Here is a 19,161-nt window from a genome sequence, read left to right as displayed (position 1 = left end):
GACTTCCTCCTGGGTTAACTTGGTGATTTAAAAATAGATCCACAGCCTGACTTGTGGTGGCACAGTGGATAGAGCGTTGACCAGGAAAGCTAAGGTCACTGGTTCAAAACCCTGAGTGTGGGCCCTGGCTGGTTGGCTCAGCGGTAGAGCGTCGGCCTGGCATGCGAGGGACCCGGGTTCGATTCCCAGCCAGGGCACATAGGAGAAGTGCTCATTTGCTTCTCTACCCCCCCCCCCTTCCTCTCTGTCTCTCTCTTCCCCTCCCGCAGCCAAGGCTCCATTGGAGCAAAGATGGCCGGGGCGCTGGGGATGGCTCCTTGGCCTCTGCCCCAGGCGCTAGAGTGGCTCTGGTCGCGGCAGAGCGACGCCCCGGAGGGGCAGAGCATCGCCCCTGGTGGGCGTGCCGGGTGGATCCCGGTCGGGCGCATGCAGGAGTCTGACTGTTTCTCCCCGTTTCCAGCTTCAGAAAAATACAAAAATAAAAAACAAAACAAAAAAAACAAAACAAAAAACAACAAAACCCCTGAGTGTGCCCAGTTGAGACACATAGGAGACGCAAATAATGAGGAACTAAAATGGAAACAATTATGAGCTGATTCTTCTCATTCTCTCTCTCTCTCTCCCTCTTTCAAATCAATAAAAATAAAATCTTAAAAAAATATATAAGTAGTTCTACAAATTATTTAACACTCCTCCCATCAGGAGATAAGTTCCTGTCTCCTTCCCTTAAACCCGGGTAGGACTTCGAGATGGCTTTCGTAAAGACAATGCAGCAAAAGTAAGGCTCTGTAGAGTCCAAGTCTAGGTCCCAAATGAGTGTTTTCTTGAGACACTCATTTTGAAGCCCTGAGGTACCATATAAAAAGTCCAGCTACCCTGAAGTTGCCACGTTGGAGAGACCACATGGAAAAATCAGAGAGGGGGGGCAGAGAGCCCCAGCTGTTTGAGTCTTCAAGGTAGCAGACACAGTTGCATCTAGTTGCTTCCAACCCCAGTGGCCAATCCCCTGTAATCACAAAAGAGAATAGTTGAACTGAGCCAGTCAACTCTCAGAACCATAGGGGATAATGATATGCATTGTTATGTTAAACTACCAAGTTTGGGAGTGACTGGTTACATAGAAATAGATATATGGAAGAGTTCCCTATCTCTCTAAATCCTGTTGTCACTGCAAATAGTTCCACTGACTCTACTCATTAAACAACCCTCCAATCTGTCGCTCTCCCTTCCATCCTCACTGACACTGCCTTGGTTCAAGTCTATCTCATTGCTTACCAAGACTAGGTCATCAACTTCCTAATGCTCTTCCTGCTTCCGGTCTTGTCTTCCCTAGTTCATCTTCCAAACAAAGCTAGTGCCATCTTTCCAAGATGCAAATCTGGTTGAATCACTGCTTAAAGCCTTTCAATGGCCTGACCAGGCAGTGGCGCAGTGGATAGAGTGTTGGACTGAGACTCAGAGGACCCAGGTTTGAAACCCCGAGGTCACCAGCTTGAGCACAGGCTCCCAGCTTGAGCATGGGATCATAGACATGTCCTCATGGTCGCTGGCTTGAACAAGGGATCGCTTGCTCTACTGTAGCCCCCTGGTCAAGGCACATATGAGAATGCAATCAATAAACAACTAAGGAGCCGCAACGAAGAATTGATGCTTCTCATCTCTCTCCCTGTCTGTCTGTCCCTATCTGTCCCTCTCTCTGTCTCTGTCATACAAAAGAATAAATAAATAAATAAAAACTAAAAAAAAAAAAAAAAAAAGTCTTTCAATGGTTCCCCATAAAGATTAGCATTCAAGCTCCTTGGTCTAACCCCACTCTGCCCCACTGTTTCAGTTCTGCCCTGGACCCAGGTCTCTGGGCCTTTGCACATTGATCCCTCTGCTTTCTCACTTTACCCTGCTTACAATTTCAGCAACTTCAAAACTCGCTCAAAGGTGTTCAGAAAGCCTTCACAATCCCCTCCATGACCCATGTGATATGTGCATCCCAGGGCCACATAACCAGGCAGGCCTTGGCTGGCTCTACAGATGTGGTATTAAGAAGTTCCCTTCCCTTCTATGCTCAACAGTGGCCCAAACATTAGAGCAGATGACCTGGATATTCTCTGTGGGAATTAGGCAGCATCAGGCCACTGGAGACTTTGTTCTTCACAGGATTGAGAACACAGCAGAGAGCAAATTTCCTCACCATGAATCACAGAATGGCTCCTGCAAACAGTGGTCCTGTATGCACAATCCTGACTCTTCAGGGGTGTGTGTGTGTGTGTAACTGTACTTATCATATAGTAAAACTAAATTTACTAGTATATAGTTCTATGATTTTTTACCATGTGTTATAATTCTTATAACTAATCAAAATTAGGATGTGGGTATAGAACATTCCATCATCACAAAAAACTCCCACATAGACCTTTATAGACCTTTCCCCACCCCCACCTCTAACCTCTGGCAAACACTATTTGTTTGCTATCACTATAAGTTTGTCCTTTTGAGAAAAGTCATGTAAACAGAATCATACCCTTGTTAGCCTTTTATGATTGGCTTCTTTCACTAAGTGTAATGCCTTTGAGAGTCATCCAAGTTTTGTGCATATCAACAATACGCTTCTTTTTCTTGCTGAATGGATCATACTTTATGGATGGACTGTATTTACTTATTATTTCACTCAATGAAGGATATCTGGGCTGTTTTCTATTTGAGGTGATTATCTATATAGTTGCTATAAACATTTGTGTACAAATTTCTGCGTGAACATAAGTTTTTCTTTTCCTAGGGCATATACCCAGGAGTAGGACTGCTGGGTCATATAATATGTGTGTATTTAACTTTTAAAAAACTGCCAACTCGCCTGACCAGGCAGTTGCGCAGTGGATACAGCAGGGGTCGGGAACCTATGGCTGGCGAGCCAGATGTGGCTCTTTTGATGGCTGCATCTGGCTCGCAGACAAATCTTTAATAAAAAAAAAAATAACGTTAAAAATATAAAACATTCTCATGTATTACAATCCGTTTATTTCCTACCGCTCATGTTCATGGTTGTGGGTGTCTGGAGCCAATCACAGCTGTCCTCCAGGACACCACCAAATCTTTATTGGATAATGCATAACGTACATGGGTCATTGTATGGCTCTCATGGAATTACATTTTAAAATATGTGGCGTTCATGGCTCTCTCAGCCAAAAAGGTTCACTGGGATAGAGCGTCGGACTGGGATGCAAAGGACCCAGGTTCGAGACCCCGAGGTCGCCAGCTTGAGTGTGGGCTCATCTGGCTTGAGCAAAAAGTTCACCAGCTTGGACCCAAGGTCACTGGCTCAAGCAAGGTCATATGTGCCATTGTCAAGGCACATATGAGAAAGCAATCAATGAACAACTAAGGTGTCGTTGCAATGAAAAACTGATGATTGATGCTTCTCATCTTTCTGTGTTCCTGTTTGTCCCTATCTATCCCTCTCTGACTCTCTCTCTCTGTCCCTGTAAAAAAATAAACTGCCAACTGTTTTACAGAGCGGCTGGCTATACCATTTTACATTCCTACTAGCACTGTATAAGAGTACCAGGTGCCCCAAATCATCAGCACTTGGTATTTTAGCCATTCTAATAGGTATATAGTGGCATCTCATTGTAGTTTTGAATTGCATTTCTCCAATGGCTAGTAATGCTGAATATCTTTTCTGTGTGTTTATTTGCCATCAGCATATCTTGTTTGGTGAAGCATCTGTTCAAGTCTTTTGCCCATTTTTAAAGCTGGATTATTTGTTCTCTTATTATTGAATTTTAAAACTTCTTTATATATTCTGGATATAATTCAGATTATGTTGGTTACATCCCCCCCATCCCCCACTGCCCAGGCATTGAGCTTGACACTCCAGAGGTATTTGATTAATGCCTGCCACACTGAACTGAACCAGGAATCCACCGTAATTGCTATTTAAGGCAATCTTTCCAACACTGGAGACCACTTTCATTTTTATTTTAAAAATATCATAAAATTCTTTAAATGTATCTTAACTACTTGAAGATAAAAGTAAATATTTCTGGCCTGACCTGTGGTGGTGCAGTGGATAAAGCGTCAACCTGGAAACGCTGAGGTTGCCGGTTCAAAACCCTGGGCTTGCCTGGTCAAGGCACATATGGGAGTTGATGCTTCCTGCTCCTCCTCCCCCCTCCCTTTTCTATAATAAATAAATAAATAAAATCTTAGGGAAAAGAAAAGTAAATATTTCGGTCGTCCTTCTTGGGATGGTAAAGGAGAGGTCAGAAGTTAGGAGAGAAGGTTAAACAGCTGGCAGGCAGGGTATGTGGTTAGGAATCATGGAGAACTGAGTTTATGGTCACACAAGATTTTGAAGCAGAGGTGAGGAACAGGCTGAGGAAAATCAGGGAATGCCAATTACTTAGACTTAGCATTCTGGATGCACGGTCTATCAAGCTGGGAATTCTAGGCTTGTGACAGGTTTAGAAGGTTCAGATGACTGAATATGCCTTGTTTGCCTCAGAGGTCAATCTTTTTCTCCGCTCTCAAATTGATCTTGACTAAAAGCCACTGTGGGGGAGATGGTTGGATTTCATTTATACCTGGGGAGAAGGCTTCCTAAGACTATATAATGAACCAAGAAAGGGTTTACAGGAGTAGTAACACTGGTTATTATAAAGAGAGTATTCCCAGACATCTGGTATTAAACCTGAGGCAAAAGTGTGTCCTCCTAACAAAGGATTCCAGAGCCTCAGTCTGTAAATTCCTCGGATGCTTCTCATAATCCTCACTAGAAGAATAAAGGCAGAGACAGGCCAGCTTGTTTGATTATTTGTGAAAGGAAAGAACACTCATATATAGAATGTTGAATAGGCCATATAGCCACTAAAAGGGGCCTATAGATCTTTTCACATCAGATGAGAGTAGGGCCCCAGAAAACACACAAAGATGAGATTGTCTTCTAGGGTCTTCAAACTCTGTGAGTATACTCACAGTAGCACTGAGGATTTTTATTCTTGGAATTTCAAAATGTTTTATGTTTATGAGGATCTTCAGCCTCCTCTCTTAGAATTGCCCTCCCTCACAGGCAACAGATATTCCCTGGGGCATGGGCAGAGGCTGTACAGGGGAGATAGAACCTGCTTGGAGAGAGAGAATCTAAGCAAAGTCAGAGCTGCAAACCCCATCCACTGCAATCGCCACCCCTTTTCCCTAGCAGTGATTTTCAACCTTTGTTTCTCATGCGCTCATAAACTAATTACTAAAGAAAAAGGGGCCCTGACCTCTTCTTCTTTAGTAACTAATTTATTTGTGCCATGAGATGAAAATGATTGAATTTAGTCAGGGGCACTGACCTCAGTAATTAGTGTGTGTTTGTGCCATGAAAAAAAAAGGTTGAAAATCAGAGCACCGAGCACTACGCAGGATTCACAAAGCCTGAAAGAGCTCAGTGATGAGCACCACTTCAGGGAACTTCACTGTTCTAGATCTCAGAGTCAGTAAGTCCAGACCGCTACGGTTACTTGCTAGAGGTTAAAAAAGCAATCAAACTGTACTCCATTATTTCCACTTAAACAACAGATAAAAGCTTTTAGGTTTTTTGTTTTTCAAAATAAACAAGCTATCTGGAGATGACTAGGAAATACTAATATTCAATGCAGGTGGCAAATCAGTGTCAGAGGCAACCTGGGCATGTTTCTCAGGGTCTGTGGGTTCTAAACTGACCACAAGATCTCTCACTCTCCTTTACCTTGTGGAACTCGAAATCTCCTTCATGTGATCACACCTTAGGATATTCTCCAGGTGTAAGAAAGAAAGAAATGAAGAGGAAGCAGAAACGGAGCAAACCTGTTATGTCTCCTGGTTGACAATTAACTTCTGCTAATAAAAAAAGTAAAATTCATCCTCAGACTCTTTAATGACCAAGTTTAGTGTTTATCCAAGCAGTTCAAGCTCAAGGTCTACTGGAACAAGCAGCACAAACAGGTAATTAATTACTTATCACAAATATAATCTCCAGACAAGAAGAAAAATGGGCAGAATATGGGCAAAGATGTGAAAGGATACATGGGGGGGAGGGAGGAGAAATAAATTCATTAAAAGACATAGGAGTTGCTCACAAGGATGTAAAGTACAGCATAGGGAATATAGTCAATAATATTGTAATAACTGTGTATGGTGTCAGATGGGCACTATACTTATTGGGGTGATCATTTTGTAAATTATATAAATGTCTAAGCACTATGTTGTACACCTGAAACTAATATAATATTGTAACTCAACTGTAATTGGGAAAAGAAAAAAGACACAGGAGTTGCTAAATACCATATTCAAAGAGACTCTACCACCCAAGGCTGATTCAGCTTCAGGCCATGGCCCAACTCTGAGAAACCAGATGGACCCTCCACTCTTTCTAATCCAAAGAACTCTCTGAAGATTAGACGCAGCTGGCACTGGTTTCCTGAGAAGGTCAGGTCTTCCTAAGGGTAGACAGATGGCCTCCAATCTGAGAGTTTCAGGGCCATGCTGAGCTCATACTAAAACGGCTTTAAAACTGTTAAGAGACCTGTCTCACTCATCTGGAACCCCCAAACTAGTTGTAAAGTATATTTAGGATGTTTCAGCTTGGGTAAGAGTTCCCCAGGGTCTTCACTCAAAAACCCATACAAATGAATGGAAAACAAGGGGATCAATGGCCCTGGCTGGTTGGCTCAGTGGTAGAGTGTTGGCCTGGTGTGCAGGAGTCCCAGGTTTGATTCCCGGCCAGGGCACACAGGAGAAGTGCCCATCTGCTTCTCCACCCCCCCCCTCCTCCTTCCTCTCTTGTCTCTCTCTTCCCCTCCCGCAGCCAAAGCTCCATTGGAGCAAAGTTGGCCCAGACGCTGAGGATGGCTCTATGGCCTCTGCCTCATGCACTAGAATGGCTCTGGTTGCAACAGAGTGACACCCCAGATGGGCAGAGCATCGTCCCCTGGTGGGCGTGCCAGGTGGATCCCGGTCGGACGCATGCGGGAGTCTGACTGTCTCTCCCCGTTTCTAACTTCAGAAAAATACAAAAAAAAAAAAAAAAAAAAAAAAAAAAGAAAACAAGGGGATCAGTGAGAGAGGCTTGTCAAGGACTTACCTCTTATTCAATGAAGTTTTTGTAATTAGTCAAAAATATTTTGGGGTATTTTCTATAAGTAGGTGCAATGCTATGAGTGTGATAGACCCATATTAAACAGCATTTTTTACTGAGGTAAGAAAGAAGTCGTGGTGTTGGGGGACTGGGTAAAGAAGGAAACAAAAAAAGAGATAAGTTGTAAAAACATATTAAATAGTAATTCCATACAATACTGAAATTGGACATAAGGTAGGATAAAGGCCTCTTTAAGCCTATCCTTATCTTTCTGTGGGCTTGTCATCTTTATGCCCAGGAATCCTAGCAAACCTGTTGTCCTTCAGGACTCTCTCAATTCCACCTCCTGTCTCTGAAGGCCCAAGGTGCACTGTAGCTTTCTTACAGCACAAGCACTTACTACACTTAGGCTCATGTTAGTGATTTCTGTGCACATATCGCCTCTGACAGACTAAGACAAAACACAGACTGCAACTCTGCAACCCCTACCAGTAGTATTAACATTTGTTCATTTTAAGTTGAGTTCCTAATTGATTATTAAATGAATAGATTTTCCCAGCAATGGACAATACTTTTCATCTTATGCGCAAATTCCCTTTGATTAACAGCGGTTGTTTGGAGAAGAGTACTGGGGCCTCTGAGGCCATAACAAAGCTCCATGGTAAAGAGGGCTGTAATCAATTAACGCTGTCTGCCCAGGGCAGGACTGGGAGTGGTAGTGCAAATGCAGTATAATTTGGAAATATAAATTAAGGGTTATTAGAGCACAGCAGAGGGAGATTACCTCCAACCGAGGAGTCAGACAAGTCTATATGATAAAAGTAAAAATTAGATCTATCATCAAGGGTGGGTTAGACAACAGCGGGTGAAGCACATGAGCAAAAGTACTAGGGTAGGAAGTACAACACATTTTAGAAAGTAACTTTGAGACAAGTTCAAATAGAAGGTTTATGTAAAAAAAAATGGGGGGAAGAATTAAATGCTGTGGAATACTCCAAGTTGATTTTTTTTTAATTATTTATTTATTTATTCATTTTAGAAAGGAGAGAGAGAGGGAAAGAGAGAGAGGAGAGAGAGAAGGGAGGGGAGGAGCAGGAAGCATCAACTCCCATATGTGCCTTGACCAGGCAAGCCCAGAGTTTCGAACCAGCGACCTCAGCATTTCCAGGTCGACGCTTTATCCACTACGCCACCACAGGTCAGGCCTCGAATACTCCAAGTTGAGAGACAGAATAAAGAATAGCCAAAAGACAGAGACTGGACGGAGCAAGAGGAGAGATAACAGGTTTTGTTTAGTTATTGTCCAAGAGTGACAGCTACAAGAACGATTTGAATTTTCAATTAGGTGTATCGAGGTTTGCTAGGAAGGAAGTAGCCTTGCTTAATAGTTATTACCTCGGTTTTGAAGTCAGACAGTCCTGGGTACAAATCCCAGTTTTGACTGTGACCTCAGTCCCATAACTTAAGCCTTGTAAGTTTTCAGTACCCTCATCTGTAAAACGAGTAAACTTCCTACCTCGTTGTGCTGAGGGTCAAATGGGAAAGAAATGTGCATAAATCTCATAATAAGCCCTCAGTAAATATGAGCTATTATCTTTTATGCTTGCTTAACCACAAGAGAAAAAACTTTTCAAAAGAGAAAATGTCTCCCTCATTGTCTCATAATTTGAGGAATCTTATATGAAACCTATAAAGTGGTTAAGTGGCTCATAAAACAATTAAGTACATGAAATACTCAGAGAAAATGAGCAAAATCAATTTGTTTTCCAGCAATGGGAAGAGGCCTGGATGTCAGGCTTTCTGTAGTTAAGCATTTCTGGTGATGGTGCATATTTTTGTTGACTTAATTCTTTATTGAGTTATAACTAACTGGGTAGCTCACAAGCAACAGAACAGTAGTAGAAAAAAATATGATCTCATTTTCTCCTCTAAGTGATTCCTTCTTAGTCAAGTAACTAAATGTAGTTTTAACCATCTGAGAGCACTGAGCCCAAATAGTTGTCTCAGTGCAGTTAAAGAGTAAACACACAATACACAACCCCTCTAAGGTGCTTTCTGAATGGAAGTTCTGGTCCCAAAGTCATCTCTTTGCTTCAACATGCAGACCCAGCAGAAAGTCAAATGCTGCTATGATCAGGACCCTTCCTGGACACATGAAGAGCTGTCCTCTCCATAGACATGGCTAAGGACTCTGCAACCAAAAGGCCTTCAGCTTGAACATGGAATGACCAGTGAGAGGGTCTTATCTCCTCAGTGCTGGTTCTGGGTCTTGAGGTGGAAAATGAAGCACAGTGTCCCCCGCCCGTCCAACCTGAGTAGGAACCGCTGCCCTGAGCACACACAGCTGGGAGTGGGCCCAGGAAAGGAATGATCCAGGACACACAACATGAAGTGTCTGCGAGCCAGGACCGGGTCCATCCACCCCGGAAAGTATCGTAGTAGTTGCCGGAAAGGAAATATCCGACCTCTGGTAATGGAACAGGCAGTCCAAACCCAGGGTTAGTAACATTTCTGGCAAAGCGTGAGTCACTAAACACTTCCTTTCCATTAACAGAGGTTTTAGTGTGGAGCATACTAATTGCAACAGAGCACTCTTTGTTGCAGTTTGGGGCTGTTTCCTCAGCAAATATAATGAATTACCTCCTTCTAAATCTATCTGTGAGCTAAACTATAGCTTGGAAGTGAATTATTGGCTTAATAGTACTATCTCCCAATATTGCCTTCTATTAGACTTATGCTTAACATTCAAAATAGAAAATGCCACTGAAACACTTGCTACTTTAACAGACAATGCTGCAAGACAGTTTAAATGGGCCATGCAATGTCATCTAAAATGACTGCATTTTCTTCAAGAGTGCAGGAATCCCCACAGTATATGTGACCCCAGATCTTCAGCGACACCCACACCAGGGAGGTCTGCCATTCCTCAGGCAAACAGAGTTCCCCCGGCAACCAGCATGTCACTGACTCCCTCCCTTACAGGATAGTTATTTTCAGTCTCAGCTCTGTTAATGGTAATCACAGTTTCTCACAGGTAATTAATGTGTAAAGCTTTCTCTTTATAAGCAAGAGCTCATGAGCATGCATATACTCTCCTACAGCTAATTCCTAATCCTATTTACTTATACTTTGTCTGGCTAACCCAGGGTTTTTATCCATTTGAGGTATACATGATCTCTACCATGTCCTGATTTAGCACATAATTAAGTTTCTACATTTGTGCCTTCATGTGAAGCTTCCTTTATTTCTTATGCCTACTCCTCAAATTTTTGACAGGTGGGTAAGTTTGATTCTGTAGTTTTATTATTTATCTGTAAATAGTATATCTCAGATTAAGCAACATCTAACAAGATATTGAATATTTATCATCCATCTTCCCTTTTCTGAGAACTAAAGTTGAATAGACAGACAAACACATAAACACACACAGTCCCTTTCCATTTTCTCTGTACTTTAAAATTTTACATTCAAAGTTCTCCCAACAGATGCATTAAGAATGTATACTGCTGCCTGACCAGGCAGTGGCGCAGTGGATAGAGTCGGACTGAAATGAGGAAGACCCAGGTTCGAGACCCCGAGGTCACCAGCTTGAGCGTGGGCTCATCTGATTTGAGCAAAAAAGCTCACCAGCTTGAGCCCAAGGTCACTGGCTCGAGCAAGGGGTTACTCAGTCTGCTGAAGGCCTGCGGTCAAGGCACATATGAGAAAGCAATCAATGAACAACTAAGGTGTTGCAACGCGCAAAGAAAAACTAATGATTGATGCTTCTCATCTCTCCGTTCCTGTCTGTCTGTCCCTGTCTATCCCTCTCTCTGACTCTCTCTCTCTGTCTCAAAAAAAAAAAAAAGAATGTATACTGCTAACAAAAATTAGGAGACATTTTCAAAATGAATATGAAGTGATAAAATATCCCCTAATTTTTGTGCAGTCTATATACCAACCCTGATGTACACAGTCTGACATTTAAAGTAATTTTTTAAGATTTATTTTATGAACAACTACAGTGCCACAACAAAAAAAAATTGATGCTTCTCATCTCCCTTCCTGTTTGTCCCTCTGTCTCTCTCTCTGTCTCTGTCAAAAAAAAAAATGTTATTTTAGATAATTTAGTATGAGGTTTTGGTTTGAGAGACTTAAGGCACATACTGTGCATAGAACAAACAAAAATCAGAATCATTTCAGTGATTCCCTAAATCTGGTAGGTTCTGATTTGTTTTCAAAAGTGAAAGCACCAGGCACAGTTGTTCAAATACCAAAATTCTTTTCCTCTTTTTTTTTAAATGTTCTTTGTCATCCCCCCCTTCTTTTTAATTGATTTTACAGAGAGGCAGGGAGAGAGAGGGAGACAGAAGCATCCATCTGTTAATGTATGTGCCCCAACCAAGGATTGAACCAGCCATCTCTGCATATCAGGGCAATGCTCCAACCAACCGAGCTATCTGGCCAGGGTCCAAAATTCTTTTCCTAATTCTTCAATATGTGAAACTCAGGCCAAACCTGCTAAAGAAACTTTTTTCCTAAGGTACACAAGCAGATATGTGCAATACACACACACACACACACACAAGAACAACATGTATGTTCGAACTCATATTACTACTCTAATAAAAATATATAATACTGACATAGAACATTACCCTGGTAATAACCCCATATAATGTAATATAATGTAATAATTTACATTATTATACTCAAGTAACTGATCAAGCAGTTCAAATGCAGAACAACTGACTCAGCATCAAGGTCATTTTATCCTCCAGTAATTACCTTTAACTTTCCCTAAATTCTCTACAGAAGAGTCCCTCTGTCTCCTAGCAATAAACTGAGGATGGGCTGTAAAAATCATAGAGCTGAAGGATCTTAAAGCTACAAGGAACCTTGAGAGATTTTCTAACCCACAGTCAATAATAAGTATGCAGGACACATGCCACTACTTCCTGACAGACTTCAGCAATCAATTCAGAACTTTTTTTTTTAATTTTTTAAGATTTTATTTATTCACTTTTAGAGAGAGAAGAGAAAGAGAGAGAAGGAAGAAGGAGCAGTAAGCATCAACTCCCATATGTGCCTTGACCAGGCAACCTCAGAATTCCAGGTCTATGTTTTATCCACTGCACCATCACAGGTCAGGCAATTCAGAACTTTTGTTTCCAATCCTTTCTCAACAAACATATCATACCCAACAGTCCACTACCTATACATGGTAGCTGGCAGATGAATGAAATTCTCTTTGCTCCTCTAGCTAATGTAAACCCCTTTTCTTTCTGATAAGAAATGAAGGCCCAGAGAATTTAACTATCAGATATATTTTCTTACATAGCTTTTTCTTTAGAAAATTAAATTTAATGGCGTGACATTGATCAATAAGAATACATAGGTTGCAGGTAAACACTTCTATAGCATTTGAACTGTTGATTGTATTGTGTGTCCATCACTCAAAGTCAAATCATTTTCCATCACCATATATCTGTCCCTCTTTTTAAAAATTTCTATTGTTTTAGCGAGGGAGAGAGAGAGACAGGAACACTGATCTATTCCTGTATGTGCCCTGACTGGGGATCGAACCAGCAACCTCTGAACTTCAGAATGCTCTAACCAACAGAGCTAACCAGCCAGGGCTATTTGTCCCTCTTTACTTCCCTCACTCTCCTCTCCCTCTATCTTACATTTTATTTTCTAGTATCTGCTAAGGGTCATAGGAGTTTTTGTCCTCAAGGAGTCTAGTCTATAATCTTGTTTTGAGGAAGAAAAAGTGAACATGCTTGATATATATGTATATTATATATCAATCTGTCTTAATTATGTGGATCATAGGAGGATAAAATGAAATTATGGCAGAAATGGAGTTTAAGTTAAGCTTTGGACTTATCTATTCACTCAGTAAACAAGGAAAACATTTTATTAACTGTTTGGGTCATAAAAGATTCAACAATTCAAAAAAAAAAAAAAAGGCTCAACAATTCAACAAATGTATTGAGCCTGCCAGCTCTGTGACAGGTGCTATGGGTACTGAGAGGAGCAACCCAGAATTCCTCCCGTCAAAGGCGTACGGGCCAGTGTGAGAGGTAAAGAAAAATCAGAACATATTATATCTAAAGAGTAATAAATACTAAGTAGGTTCTGGTTCTGTACTGTGGGAGAGCACATTACTTCTTTCAACCTGATGTCCCCTCCAGGACTCCGTCTTCTGCTGCTAGAGGGACCAAATCCAGCCAGCCAAGCCCCATCAGGTGAACTCACAGATGTTGCACAGCTGTCTTTTCCTTTCTACTTCCACTGCTGCTGCCCAGCAGGGCTCTCCTACTCTCCCTGCCTGGACCTTAAGAGTAACTCCCTGGGGGAGGAGGTTCTGCCCACCTGCAAGTCTGCCCTCCTTGGATCCATTTGTCACACTCAATCATATCCTTTGTTCCAGTCACACTAAGTCACTTAATTAGAAGGTAGGAAGGGCAGAATTTGAAGGTGGAAAGAAAAATAAGGCAGCTTCATGGACCAAGGTACAAGGGTAGGTCTGAGCCCAGAATAGAGACCAGCCTGGCTGATCAGTCTGTCAAATCCCACAGGAGTGACATTCCTCCCCAGCACCCACTGCAATTCTGAGAGACCTGTGGAGACACATTTCTCACCCTTCTTGGTGTCAGTGCATGGTATAGAATCCTTACTCTCCACCTGAACACAGCACACAGCCAGATGACCGTGGCCCCCAGGAGGGTCAGCACTGAGACAGGGAGCAGGTGTGAGACAGGGAGCAGGTGTGGGAGGAGAAACTGCCTCAAGAGGGAGAAGGACAGGAACAGGGAGACCTGGTACTGCCAGTCATTATATGAACCTCAGTTTTCTCACCCATATTATGGCAAAAATGCTTACTTTATAGTTGCAATTTTTTTTTCATAAGCATTTCCTAAGATTTCATTAGCCATAATGGAAATGAGATTAGAAAAATGAAATAAGTAAAATACAGAGGTTAACTGCACAGCCTCCTCAACTAGTATCTCTTTTTCTAGCCCTTCCTTTGTGGTCTTCGGTCAAAACAGCTGCCAAGGGGAGCTGATTAAAATACAACCAGACATGCCACTGCTCTGCTCATAACCTTTTAATGGTCTCCCATCTCCCAGTAAAAGTCAAAGTCCTTAGCCTGACTGGGCGGTGGTGCAGCAGATAAAGCGTTGGACTGGGATGCGAAAGACCCAGGTTTTGGACCCTGAGGTCGCCAACTTGAGCGAGGGGCTCATCTGGTTTGAGCAAAAGCTCACCAGCTTGAGCCCAAGGTTGCTGGCTCCAGCAAGGGGTTACTCGGTCTGCTGAAGGCCTGCAGTCAAGGCACATACGAGAAAGCAATCAATGAACTAAGGTGTTGCAACGCACAATGAAAAACTAATGATTGATGCTTCTCATCTCTCCATTCCTGTCTGTCTGTCCCTGTCTATCCCTCTCTCTGACTCTCTCTCTGTCTCTGTAAAAAAAAAAAAAGTCCAAGTCCGTATAATATAAGAGCTTACATCATCCTAGCCCTCTGTCCCCTCTTATCCTCCTGCCTCATCCACCCCTCCTCACAGCACCCAATGTGCTTTCTCAAACAGGCCAGGATGCTCCCCAGATACCTGTGGACATTCCCTTACCTCTTTCCAGCCTCAATTCAATTGTCACCTTCTCAGCAGGGCCTTCCCTGTAACCCTATTTTAAACTACACCCCTCAGCCTCCTCCCTGACTTGTGTTACTCTAGCACTCTCACCACCTAACATACTCTATTGTATTTTACCCATTTATTCTGTTTACTGTTTACCTCCCTCCACTTGAACGTAAGTTCCATAAGAACAAAGGTTTTTATTGCTTTGTGCACTGCGGTTTGCCCTACCTCTAGAACAGTCCCTGGCATACAGTAGGTGCCCTATATATAATTGAATGAATGAATGATTTAAATGTTTGTTACTACAGGTATACTCCAAGGCTGAGCTCAATTGAGGTCCAGGTCTGGGACCTGCCAGAACAAATAAGCTTCATGGATAATGAAATAATGAAAAATTTGAACATTGTGGTACATAAGGCCTTGTGCAGGTGATGTGTTGAGCCTGGAACTAACTGAGCTGCAGCTTGCCTCTGTCATCAGGGGCTTCACAGACTCTCAAACAATAGACAGAGCAAGGGAGCACTGTAATGAAAGCTATCAAAACTGTTTCTAAGGGTATTTTAGTCAAGGCCTCTCCTCTGAAAATCCCAAATATTATTTCTAGAACCTTGTAGGCTTTCACAGAAATGAAGAGAGATGATTATTTAACTATTCAATCCCATTATTTCATGAATAAGAATTTGAGAAAATGTTTAGCACTTAGCATCTTCTTGTCCATCGAAAGAATGAACTTTCACACCTAATAAAGATATACTATGTCTTGAAAAAAATCAAAGGCTTTAAGCTGGTTCATACTTTTGCCCCTCATTTTAATACTAAAAATATTTTAAAGTGTCAGGGGTTAGGGCTGCTAAATTATAGCAGGGACCAAACATTTTGATGGCTGTAACTGGAAGATGACATTCTGTCAGGGTAGTTAATATACATATTTAAGGATTTTTACTTCTTTAAGATCCACATGCTAAAAGGTCCAAAAAAAAGAAGCTGCATGAGAGCACTTGTGATTTTCTGCAACAATTAAGATTATAAAAATAAACTTAATATCATGACCTAGTAAGGGCTTATGGATAGACTCAGCGTCACTGCTATATAAGTTGGCTGGAATTTCACTTCTGCTTAAACAAATGAGCTCATGCAGACTACACAAACAGGTATCATTTCCAACACAGGACCAGTGCTCCCAAGAAAGAGGAAAAAAGGAGCACCCGGGCAGTGCTTGTGATGCATGGGCACACTGGGGGTGACCCAGATTGACGCTTCTCAGACCAGGAACAGAAACACTAGGGGACTCCCCTGTGTTGCTCCTGGAGGGGCAAATGTCCAGGAAGACTTCATTCAGATGGGCCCTTATAATATTTGTATGACTTTCCTTTCTGAATCAAGCTCTTGGGCTCACATTAAAACTGGAAGAAAATGACCATCAGAATGCCAGGTCAGCAAAACAGGCATGCAATCCCTCTTGACACCAAAGACCTATTTATGCAACAGGTTCTAAAGGCCAGGGACAACTGCTCAAAATCCTTTCCAAACCAGCAACATTTGGTTAACAGGTGATGTCTGAAAAGGCAGGATTCCACTTCCACAAAGACTTGGGAGGGAAATGCCACCCAAGTATTATTAGGCCCAAAAACTGTCCTTTAAGCTGAGATTTAACTTTATTTCTGGACTCTTGTCATGAGATAAATAGTCAAGATTATCTTATCTATTTGGCTGCAGGGAAATCAAATCACTTTCTTTGTGGCATCTGTCATTTAAGTGGTGGGGCAAGATAAACTTTCCCTAAAATGCCCTAAGCCACTTGGCCCTTCTAGGTGGAAATACAATAGAGGTCAAGACTTTGTTCTCTACTTCTTTCCTCCCACAAATGGCCTCTACTAAGCAATTCAAGAATATTATTTATTGCCTGACCAGTCAGTGGTGCAGTGGATAGAGCTAGAGCGTCGGACTGAGACGCAGAGGACCTGGACCCAGGTTCAAAGCCCTGAGGTCGCCAGCTTGAGCGCAGGGTCACTGGCTTGAGCATGGGATCACAGACATGACCCCATGGTTGCTGGCTTGAGCCCAAAGGTTGCTGTGCTGCATCCCCGTCCCCCCTCCATCAAGGCCCATATGAGAAAGCAATCAATGAACAACTAAGATGCTGCAAGGAAGAATTGATGCTTCTCATCTCTCTTCCTTCTTGTCTGTCTGTCCCTCTCTCTGATTCTCTATCAAAAAAAAAAAAAAAAAAAAAAAAAAAAAAAAAAAAAAAAAAAAAAGCAAGCAAGCAAAAAGGATATTACTTATTTACTAGAAACATTACTTTGCACTAGGTTCTGGGGGAGTACATCTGGGGGGTTAGGAAGGGGAGCTAGCAACACCAAATATTCTGAGATGCAGAAGCAGCAGAGGGAGGTACATGAGGCTGAGAAAGGGACAGGCTTACCCCCCACTCTCCCCTCAGCAAACCCAGCTTCTGTTTGCTTCGAAGGAGTCTCACCTGCGGCGTGTCCTCACCTGTGTGAGCTCACATAGTAAAGGACACAGACAGGGCTTCAACCCAAAGAGGAGCCTTTGGAGCCTAAGCAGTAAAAAGACACCCTGGCAGAAATCCAGAATCGAAATAGTAACAACTCATACCTCTGAGCAATGGCTCAAGCATCAACTTAGTCTAATGATCTGTCAAGAGTGAATCACTTACATTTTTGTTATAAAACAAGCAAATAAGACTTAAAATTATTTTTAATAGAAAAAACAATGTGGAGAGCAAGGAATTTCAGGGAGACTAACTCCACACATTAGCAGGATGGGAAAGGGGCAAGCTGAGCTCTCCTAGGTCTCTTACCCCAACCCCATGACTCCTGAATTTGGCACGAATGAGGCAGGTTCTCAGAGCCTGGGTGCGGGCAGTCGATGCTCTCTGCCAGAAAGGCAACTTTACAGGCAATGCCCTCCGGACAGCATGGTGCAGGCCAAAAATTGGAGAGCAGATGCAATTAAAAAAAATTAAACCATGTTTGCTTTCACAATGGGAAGAATAGAGAACTACTTGCTTTCCTTTCCCCCCTTTCAAAGCCCTTTGATCATTTGGCTAGAGCAGGAACGAACCAGCAGCTCGCGGAGCACCCAAATGGGAGTCCCCAAGGAGCTTTGTTCTTCGCTCGCAGAAAAAAACACTCTCGGTGGGAGAAGCCTCCGCGTGGGGTGCGAAGCAGAGAAGGAGCGGAGGGCTCCGACATTGGGCTGTGTCAACGCCTGCGCCACCCTCACACCCTCCGGCCCACACGCGGCCTGGGCGCCCTCAGCGCGTGAGGGTGCGCGCGTCTCCCACCCATCGCGCGGCTCACCTAACACCACCGCGGCCACAGTGGAGAGCAGCAGCCAGTTATTCTTCAGGAAGCGCTTGTAGTCGCATCCCTTTCTCGCCAGTTTCTTCATGGCGGGCGGCTGGGCTCGGAGCCACCGCGGGGGCAGCCACTATTGTGCGCGGTGCTCTTCCGTGCGTGTCGGGCCCGAGGACCATCCGCGGTTCCGGGGCGCAGTGGAAGCGGGATGCGGGTGCGTTGGAGAGATGGTGCGCGCTGGCTGCTGCAGCCGTGGATATCACTGCCTCTGTCACCGCCGCCGCCGCCACCGCCACCACCTGAGATTGCTCGCCACGCCTTCAGCTGGGTGAATATGCGTGGTGGACACGCCTGGCTCCTGCCCCCGCCTCGCTAGGCCTCGCGTGCCAACCAGCGAGAAAGGAGGGAGGAGCGGTAAGAGCAGGGAGGAGGGTAGGTGAGTGTGGTGCGCCGGGTTCCAGCAGAACAAGCTCGGGAGCGCACGGGTCCCCCATCCTCCCCCCGCCCCCACCCCAGGCCATAGTTGGGGAATTCACTCAAGGAACCCTGCCCCCACCCGTTAGCCTTCTCCCAGAGTGTCTTCCTTTTTATTTTTCTTTCCTGGTCAGACTAGATTTTTATATTTAGGGGTTCCTGCAGTGGTGGGATTAAAATAGTTTAACAACCAGTTCTCTGTTCTAATGACCATTTTAAGTATAAAAAAAGATATACTGAAAGGTTGTGTGTTTATTTTTGTGACAGAGGGACAGATAGGAAGGGGGAGAGATGAAAAGCATCAAGTCTTTGTTGTGGCCCCTTAGTTGTTCTTGATTGCTTTCTCATACGTGCCTTGACCAGGGGGCTACAGCAGATGGAGTGACCCCTTGCTTGACCCAGTGACCTTTGGGCTCAAGCCAGTGACCATGGGTTCATGTCTATGATCCCATGCTCAAAGCAGTGACCTCTGGGTTCTGGCCTGGGTCTTCTGCGTCCCAGTCCAACGTTCTAACCACTGTGCCATGTCTGGTCAGGCCCAAAAGGTAGTTTATTATTTCATGCCTTCAATACTTAAATGATTACAATAAAAGAGGTACACAAAACTAGATTATGTTATAAGAACGAGTTTTAAAATATAAATGAA

At 43.3% G+C, this 19,161-nt stretch overlaps 1 protein-coding gene across 1 annotated transcript in view; it reads right to left on the bottom strand.

The window, feature by feature from the left end:
* The window catches only part of SLC1A1 (solute carrier family 1 member 1), a 96,651-nt gene extending 78,240 nt beyond the window's left edge, over positions 1-18,411 (bottom strand). The window contains exon 1 of the mRNA XM_066257182.1: positions 18,045-18,411. Coding sequence (XP_066113279.1) covers positions 18,045-18,135 — 91 coding nt within the window. The 5' untranslated portion in view covers positions 18,136-18,411. The remainder of the gene's footprint in view (positions 1-18,044) is intronic.
* Between the last annotated feature and the right edge of the window lie 750 nt (positions 18,412-19,161).

Source organism: Saccopteryx bilineata, chromosome 2 (assembly GCF_036850765.1).
Source record: "Saccopteryx bilineata isolate mSacBil1 chromosome 2, mSacBil1_pri_phased_curated, whole genome shotgun sequence".
Taxonomy (NCBI): domain Eukaryota; kingdom Metazoa; phylum Chordata; class Mammalia; order Chiroptera; family Emballonuridae; genus Saccopteryx; species Saccopteryx bilineata.
The sequence above is the reverse complement of the archived record's forward strand: the minus strand, read 5'-3'. Positions and strand labels throughout refer to the sequence as shown.